This window comes from Acanthisitta chloris, unplaced genomic scaffold (assembly GCF_000695815.1).
Source record: "Acanthisitta chloris isolate BGI_N310 unplaced genomic scaffold, ASM69581v1 scaffold27202, whole genome shotgun sequence".
NCBI classification, from domain to species: domain Eukaryota; kingdom Metazoa; phylum Chordata; class Aves; order Passeriformes; family Acanthisittidae; genus Acanthisitta; species Acanthisitta chloris.
Window position 1 is genome coordinate 1 of NW_008659226.1, and position 9,139 is coordinate 9,139.

The 9,139-nt window shown below is 46.4% G+C and overlaps 1 protein-coding gene across 1 annotated transcript in view; it reads left to right on the forward strand.

The window, feature by feature from the left end:
* Positions 1 to 3,370: 3,370 nt before the first annotated feature.
* GOLGB1 (golgin B1) overlaps positions 3,371 to 9,139 on the forward strand; it is a 26,099-nt gene continuing 20,330 nt past the window's right edge. Inside the window, exons 1-6 of the mRNA XM_009069322.1 lie at positions 3,371 to 3,460; positions 3,856 to 4,008; positions 5,016 to 5,168; positions 7,739 to 7,891; positions 8,507 to 8,629; positions 9,063 to 9,125. Coding sequence (XP_009067570.1) covers positions 3,371 to 3,460; positions 3,856 to 4,008; positions 5,016 to 5,168; positions 7,739 to 7,891; positions 8,507 to 8,629; positions 9,063 to 9,125 — 735 coding nt within the window. The remainder of the gene's footprint in view (positions 3,461 to 3,855; positions 4,009 to 5,015; positions 5,169 to 7,738; positions 7,892 to 8,506; positions 8,630 to 9,062; positions 9,126 to 9,139) is intronic.

Sequence of the window (9,139 nt, forward strand, 5' to 3'; positions counted from 1 at the left end):
CAGGAGCTCGGGGCTCGGCGCTGCGCTCTGCATCGCTCCTGGTCTCTCCTACTGCCCTGCACAGCGAGAGGTTTGGCTTAGGGTTTGTGTGCAGCTGCAGTGCCTTCATCGCCTGTTTGCAACGAATTAGAGCTAGGTGTAATAAATTTATAATGGAATGAATTAGGGGAAAACGCTGTTAAGTCTTCAGTGTGGCTGATACCTTGGATAGGTTGCAGTCAGGTGGGGGTTGGTCTCTTCTCCCAGGCAACCAGCAGCAGGACAAGAGGGCACAGACTCAAGCTCTGCCAGGGGGGGGTTAATTTTTTACAAAGAGAGTGATCAGACATTGGAATGTGCTGCCCAGGGAGGTGGTGGATTCACCATCCCTGGAGGTCTTCAAGGTGAGACTGGATGTGGCACTTAGTGCCATGGTCTGGTAACGGCAGGAGGGTTGGACTCGATGGCCTTTGAAGTCTCTTGCAACCTGGTTGATTCTATGATAGAAAAGCCTGGATTTATGCCTTGCTTACTGCAGGCTGTGCTGTGACTTGCAGTGAGCTGGGGCTGTTTGGGTCAGCAAGTAGATTTCAGAGTGAAGTAGTTCCTTTTCTAGCTGGTAGTCCCAGTGTTTGCAGGAAAGTCTCCCCAGCAGAAGTTCATTAGTCACAGGATTACTGAGCAAAAGGCTGTTCTCAACCACAAGTAGAATGCAAAGGGTCCTGGCTCACATCCTGGGCACCCTGAGGGTCCTTGTGCCCTGCTGTTCGTTAGAGATGGGAATCCCTGCCCCAGTGTGGCCCTGGGAGAGCACCAGCCTTGTCTCTGGGAGCTGCACTGTTTGCTCTGTTTGGGTGAGGCAGTGGCACCTCTGTCCTTCTGTGTTTGTCTACTTGTGTTTGTGGGGAGATTGGCCAAAGTTATGTAATGCCAGGCTCTTCCTGCCATGAGTCCTGGGGACTAAGGCACAGGACAGCCACTGCCCTGTGTGCAAACTGTTGGCTCTGGGGCAGTGTTTAAGGCTATGATGTGCTTGTTCCTGGGTGTGTTCTCAGGGAGTGTTCAGAGGAGGCTCAGCCAAGCTCCTGACAGTGGTGCCTGGTGACAGAGTGGGAGGCCACGAGCACAAACTGAGACACAGGTGGTTCCCCTCATCACCAGGAAATCCTTTTTTCCCTGTGTGAGTTACTGAGCACCAGCACAGGTTGCCCAGGGAGGCTGTGGAGCCTCAGAGCAGTGGCACACGTGGGCCCACATTTCCCTGTTTGCTATGAACACCAAACCTGTTGCTGTGTATAGAACTGTGGAGTCACTTTTCATTCCCCATTCCCATCCCTGGTGCCATATTCAGCTGACTTGAGGATATCATTTAAAAGTGAGTCCAAAACACCTGAGCTGAGGTTGTTATAGCCCAGGCCTGTGCCAGTAGCTGCAGATATGCTTCAGTTCCTCTGTTTGCATTTTGAGGAGACCAACTGTGAGCCAAACCCAGCGAGGTTTATCAGCTTGAGTTCAGTACCAGGTGAATGTAGCCATGGACAAAGGCTAGGGAGTGTTTTCTCAACATAATCTGGGTGTGCATGCTTGAAATTGTAGTGCCTGAGGCATGCAGGTGTGCATTGAGCCAACGCCTGTTGCTGGTTACAGTGGGTGCCTGCAGATGTCTGGATTCTGTTTCTTTTTTCCATATTTCTAATACTGCAGTAATTTGTCTATTACTTCTCTCAGTCCCTACCACGTATGGTGCATTTGTGCCTTTGAGAAGCTGTGTCCTAATGCTCAGTAGGAAGATCAGAGCCATTCTCTTTCAATACTGGTGACAGGCAGAAAGAGACATTTTTGCATCTGAATGGCTGTTTTCTACAGTGCTCCACTGCCAAGGCAGCAGTTCTGTTCCTCATTGGGCATCGTGGGGGAAGTGGTTTACAAAGCTAAAAATACCTTATTATTCTGGTAGTGAACCAGAGGTTCCAGGTTTTCAAATTAGTCCCTCATGTGACCAGCCTGGTGAGTGGTTGATGTTGACACAAGGAATTTTCCTAGCAGGAAGTGTAGAGCTGCACTGTTGTGGAATTCCACACCTCAGACTCGCCCAGGCTGGCTGAGAGGTGAGCAGAGCAGTGGGCCTGGTTTCATTGGCTGTGGTGGCAGTGCAGGACGTGGACAGTCCTGGTCTGACTGTGCTTCTGGAGGAGCTGCATCCTCTGGAACTCGTTGTGGAAGGCTGTCTTAGGCTTGCACATCTCTTTGCCTCACCAACTGCTGCTCCAGCACTGTATTCCGTCAGCTGAAGAGACTAAGCTCCTGCCAAGCAGCATGAGGAACCAGGACATGTCTGCAAGAGCAGGAGAAATCCAGGATCCACAACAGGGCAGACTTTTCACTTTTTGTGCTTATTGCAAGTGACTGACTAACAATCTTAGAGAGTGTAGTATGGAGGATGAGGGATGGATTTATTTCTTTACAATGGGGTAATTTGTTTTCCTCTTCTTTGTCAGGAGTCTTGGTTCATGCCACCTGTCAGTACCCAAGAGATAAAAAGGGATGGCATGAAGGACCTGTGTGTGACTGCTCTGCCTTGGAAACCTCCTTACTACTGAACCAGCAGCCTGTGAGCTCCTTGGAGCATAAAGCAGGTTGGTGTTCACATGCCCTTTCTGCTATTGATGCTTTAATGTGCGTTCTGCAAGGTCAGGTGATTATAAGGTGTGACTGCTACAGATAAGTAATGCACTGCTCTTCTCCAGTGTCAGTGTTTCCACACTGTTAAGTGACAGTCTAAGAGCAACCAGCACCTCAAACTTGCCATTGTTCTCAGCCTGCACCACTGCAGTGCTTCTCCTATCCAGATGTAGGGATTTTCTGAACTTTCCAATGTCTCTGTCAATCTGTTTCTTCAGCCTGTTGAGATCCTTCTGGTTTGGCAGCTCTGTACTTTGGCTCTTGAGCTGCTGATTAGAATCTGGTGAATGTATTGAGGTGGATTGCATCCCACTGTCTCAGTTAGTAATGGAGCACTTAACTGGCTGCTCTCCCCAAAATGACAAATGATGTGCTGCTGGCTGGTACTGCTGCGTATTTTTTAGTTCTTCACCTCCACTTGCTTTATCAGTTTGGCTCCTGAATTTCAAGGAGAGGAAAGTATGCTAAGCAGCAGCCAGGGAATATATTGGCCTTGTGCAACCTGATCTAGTGAGGAGATGTCCCTGCCCATGGCAGGGGGTTGGGACTAGACGATCTGCAAAGTCCATTCCAACACTTAAATTCTGTGATGATTCTACGATGATCCAGACTATTCCCCTGTGTCAAGGTCCTGTTCCATATGTGGCATGCAGAGCTCTCATCATCTCTGTAGCTGTGTTCTGACTCTTGGTTCTGTTTCAGGCTGAAGATGCTGAGCCGTTTGTCAGGTTTAGCAAGTACTGTCTTACAAGAGCTGTCAGGGGAGGATGGAGATGCAGTTACTGAACCCTCTAGTGCTGTAAGTACACTGTTATCTAAAGACTTTCAGATCTTACTGACAATTAGTTTGGGGAGTATGAACCATTAGATTGAGTGATTGGGTGACAGTGGAAGGTTTCTCATCTCTGTGCTGCCCTGTGGCTCTTGAAACAGTGGATAGTGTGTGAGGGTGGCCCTCATTTCTGGTTTGCTCATGCTGTGTTCATCAAGGAACTCTTTGTTTTTGTGTGTTGGCTCATGGGTGCCCTGAGTTTTCCTCCTGCCTTCACCCACCTGTGCAGTTCCACTGGCTCCATGAAACATCTGCAGGGAGCAGAGTGCAGCACTGAGGAGTGGAGGGGAAGATATCACTTGGATGCTCTGGTGCAGACTGTTCATACTTCTTTCCTTCAGAGCTCTGTTTCACTGTTTCAGGTACAAGCTTTGGAGCCAGAAGCAGAAAGCATGGAGGAGGCACCTGAGGATGTGTTGGAACGCTTGGCCCAGACAGAGCAGCTGGTTGTGCAGCTGAAGGATTTGATCCGAGAGAAGGATGCTCAGCTCCAGCAGAAAGAAGCTGCACTCAAGGTATCATTGCTTTCTCTAGGGACCAAGAGTGAAATGCTGCTTCAGCTTTCTGTGCAAGCCAGTCTCTGGTTTCTTTGGAACATTTGAGACACCTGCATGACTAAGCACATAAATTCCAGAGCATTACTGGAATCTGCAGAATGGACCCTAACCCAAGACACGCAGGATATCTTCTGTACCTTTTGATTAGGGTTATTTCAGTCTAGAGTAGGTAAGTCACATCCAAGTTATTGTAGCATTTTGTCTCAGAGCTCCTCAAGGCCTGTGCAGGTTCCTGGTGGCTCTGATAAGTACTAATACCTTGTGTGAGGTGGTTCTTTCCCCACTGCAGTGTTTGAGGCAGAGTAGGCTGTGCTGCACTCACCCTGCAGTGCAGTGGTGTTATGGGCATGTACCCAGAAGGATGTATTGCTTACTCTGAGGTACAGTGTGAGTGTGGTTCCTTGAAATACCTCTGAGGAACTGCCCAGAGCAGAGGAAGTCAAACTGAGTTTGTACTCACTGCTGGGTGAAGTCCTCCGAGTACTCTGTCCCTTGTGAGGCAGTGCTGGGGTTGAAGCTACAATTTTGCTATGTGTATTGTTGCAGAACAAATGTGATTTGTGGATATTGCAGAATCACTGAGGTTGGAAAAGACCTCTGAGATCATGGAGTCCAACCTGTGACCCATCACCACCTTGTCAGCTAGAGCAGAGCACTGAGTGCCACATCCAGTCCTTCCTGGACACCTCCAGAGGTGGTGACTCCACCACCTCCCTGGGCAGCACATTCCAATGCCTGACAACCCTTTCCTTTCCATGGATCTTCTGATGTCCAGCCTGAACCTCCCCGGCACAGCTCGAGGCTGTCTCCCCTTGTCCTGTTTTAAATGTTTCAAACAGCACAGTTACTGGGGAGGTTGGATGGAGGCTGACAGAGCAGCAAGTTTTGTGGCTTTTCCAAGTGGTGTGTCCCAGGTGGCAGCACTGGAGTGTGATGTGTAGTCAGTCTGTGTCCTTCTCTTGCAGGAAGAGCGAGAGGCTGCGGATGCGAAGCTGATGAAGCTGAAGCTTCAGGCCAAAGCCAAACTGTCGTCCCTGAACAAACGCATCGAGGAGCTGACAGGGAAAGGATCTCCCTTGCCCACACAGGCCTTACCAGAAGAGCAGGAGTGTCCCAAGGTGAGGAGAACAAAGCCACTCCTGATAAGATGGTGCTGCCTGACCTTTTAGGTCCCAGTGAGCCAGCAGATCCTGTTTGTCCTGTTAGCAGGACATTCCTAGTTCCAGCACGGATGTCTGTGTCTAAGCTGTAGGAAGCTTGTCTGCCTTGCTTCCTTGTACTGCAGTTACCCTTGGAGTGCTCAACTTGATCTCCTCAAGGGCTTGTGCCAGTTCCCTTTGCATAACTTCAGTAATCCCTTTTAGCCAAGCTCTTCCCTGCAGAAATCCTGTGTGTCTCTGAGCTGTGAGTTTCAGAATATTATATGTCATGTGACTACAGCAAAGGTTGGCTGGAGTACAATAGCAAGGAGATCATTAAAACTGAAAGGCAGTGACTTAAATATCAAAAAAGAAATCTATATATTTCCAGCCATGTAACTTCCTGAGCCTCCACCAAGTGTTACGGTTAACAAGCCACAATTGTGCAACATTAGGTAAAAACTGAGGGAAAGTGTGTTCTACCAAGACCCTAAAGAGGCTGTTACTGCTACCTAGAAACTCCTGTTGGAGCTGGTGATTTTTGAAAGCTTAACATTGTTCCAGCTGATCACATAGTTTTCTTTACAAATTTGGTGATACTAAGTAGGAGAAATAGAAGTCCAAACAAATTACAAGACATCAGATGATGTTCATTAAACCATTAAACCAGAGACGATAAAGGTTATTTCAGACATTGAAAAGAAAGGTTAAATTACTGTAGGAAATATTAAAAGATGAGTGTCGGAGCTGTCAGGTGAGAGATGCCTACTGATGGTTCTGTGACTTGTGCTGACTAGTTTTGATTGAGGTCATCACAAAAGCATGGAAATGTGCTGCTGTAATTCACAGAACCACCTTGAGCATTCTTTTCAATGCAAAGCACCATTTGGTTTTCATACATGAAGAATTGGGTGATCTTGAGGATTGACTCAATATAAGAACAAAGCAAAATTTCACAAGTGCCCAGTCAAGCACCTGTGGTGTCCTGTTAGTGTGCACTGCCAGGCCATGGACTGCCTTCCCTGGCTGCAGAGGCCGTGGAGGCTGTTTAGCTGTGTCACTTGGCATTGCTGTGCTGCTGCTGTGGCTTTTTTTAGCTTACCTATATGCAGCCTGTGTGTGTCACAGCTCTGTGCTGCTACACTACCTTGTGTACACTTGCTGCTGTAGCCTACTGGGTGTTCTTCCTACAAAATTCAAGTTGATTAGTTCAAGAATGCAAAATGAGAGAAAGCTTATCCTCAGCTGATCTGTGTGATGCAGATTTAGGAAGAGGCCTACTCTTTTCTATATAAAGCAGTTACCCTTCAACTATTGTACTGAGAGTGGCAAGACCTTGTGTGCAGTGTTATCATGTCCTGCTCACTTGGAATCAGCAAAGATCAATTCTGACATCAGCAAAAGACTTTGTTCTCCCAATGTGTTAGTAGCTGCACTTATGAGACACTCAAATATTTGGTTATTTAATCAACCAAAGCCTGAGAGGTTTTATTTCCTCTGCATGATGTGGGCCCTGTGGGAAGGCTGTATTTAAATATCTAGTTAGTACTCTTACTTCCTGGGCTTTTAGCAGAGTCCTTGCCTTTGAGAAGAATGGAAACACCAGCCTGTATCTTTCTTTGTGTTGCTATTTGTATACAGAACAACTGAGGCTCCTCTTAAACTTTTGAAGTGAGTAAACACAAATTCTGTTCACATGGAAGAGCTGGTACATATTGGAAAAACATAGATTTGAAAGCTTGAGCTCTGGGAACTCTGTGGCTGTGCTGCTGTCCTTAGTTGTGGTACTCCATGTAGTGGCCAGTGTGCAAGGACTTTGTAAGAGGCTTTTCCAAATCTGACCATAAATATCTATCTTGAAAGCTAATTACAAGTAAGCAAATTAATCCACCGATCTTTGCCCCGTGGAACTGCTGTGTCCCAGCCTGGTCAGTTATGTATATCCCTGGCTGCTTAGAGCTCCTGCATTTCTGTTCATTCTTTTTCTGTCTTGTTCTATTTCTACACTTAAGTGCAATTAAAGTTTCTGGTCTGTCTGTTCTACCTTCTGCCAAAGACCTCTGTAGGTGAAACAACTTTTGAGGAACTACTTATTCTTCCTACTTATTCCACTGACTTACAAATCCTTTGGCATGTGGAGAATATTCCTCTATAGGTGATTACAAATGTTTTTATTTCTGGTGCTAGAGAAATCTGGGAGGTTAAAAAGCCTCATAAATCAGGATGGTCATACCATAAATTATGTGTTACACTGTATTTAATAATCTGATTTATATTAGTTTATGTGGGAAGCTGTCATGGACAATTAGGCATTCCAAGTGATTTGGCTCATCCCAGTTAAAGGCACAGAAATAGGGAAAATAGTTACTTGAGACAACTTCATTTAAAGAAACAAAATGTGAAGAAATCAAGGAATGTAGTAGGATTAAGCCTCTGGTTAGGAGTCAAGAGTGCAGCAGCATTCTAGTTTGTTTTTTTTACTTGATCAGTAGTGCTGATCACTTTACTTTCTTGTTTCTCTTCTCACTTCTCTCCTCTTGCAATGTCAGAATAATGAAAATGCACGTGAAGGGCACAGAGAGGAGTTGGAGGCACTGAAAGAGCAGCTCAGGGAGCGAGAGGAAACTGTTCAGGACCTGAAGGAGCAGCTGGCTCTAGCCAAAGCAACTCTGGAAAATGCTGAAATCAAGTATGCAACACAGGTACTGAAATGTTTTCTGTTCATCTGTGTGTGTGTGTGTGTGTGTTTGTTTCCCACCTCACCTCTCACACTAGCATGGTAGAACAGAACAGTGTTTACACAACTGTAGTTCCCCTATCCTCTATTTGTTCAGTTTTGTTCCACCTCAAATCACCTAGATCCACCAATTTCTCTGCCTTTGGTTCCTCCTCTAAACCTTCCATAGATCTTACAATCCCCAAATGCTCTTCACTTGCCCCCAGAGTCCATCCTGTGCCCCCAGGCCTGAACCACCGGTCAGTACCCTAAATTGCAGCTTTAGCTTTTGAATTATGCTGCATCCTACACAAATAAAACCCCCACACGTTTTATGAACTGATAATTATACAGCAATCCTATATTTTACTGTTCTGCATATTTGTAGATGAAATTCTACAAGTTTTGCTCTCTGAGACCTGAAATATTACCAGTTAACATACACATATTAGTAGGATGAAGATGCCATTTGACCAAGGTGAGATATAGAATCGTCAAGCTGAAAACTTCATCACATGTATAATATGCTGATGCATGTTGGAGGCAAAGCTGTATGTCTGTCAGGCTCATGACCTTCTGGTTTTGTGGCTTATGTTTCCAGCTGAGCTCCCTGCAGGAAGTGATTCAGGAGAAGGAAGCTCTGCTGGAAGAGCAGGTGCACCAGCACCAGGCTGAACTGCTCAAGGTAGCAACCCAGTCAGAGCTGGAAGTGGAGATGCAGCAGGTATATGTAATATCATGACCTTATTGTGGGAGGGGGAAAGAAGAGGAATTTTACCAGGCTGAAGACACCCTGAGAGAGCAATTCTCATCAAAGTAACTCAGAGAGGGTGAGCAGAGAGGTTATTTGACTGGTGGAGATTTTTGGAGTGCTAGTTTGGGCTTTGAGTCCTGACTCCAATTTGCTGCTTTGCTATCAATTGAAAGGGAAGAACAGTTAAAAACAAGCATTAAATTATTGTTCTCCAGTTCCCTATTTGTGAGACAGTGCTGAGCTCTTCCTGCTGCACCAGAGCCAGGAACTGGTGCCAGCAAAAACAAAGTGGTTCATGCTATTAAAATAATTGTGCTATGAAAACCAGGTGTGTGGGTGAATCCAGGGAATCCAGCCTTGTGTTAGCCTCCCAAACTCTGGAACAGCCTTGTCTCCCTCACAGAACCTGCGCACACTCCAGAGGAAGCTGGAGGAGCAGGAGGCAGCTCTGCTGGGACGCTCTCAGGTGATAGAACTGCT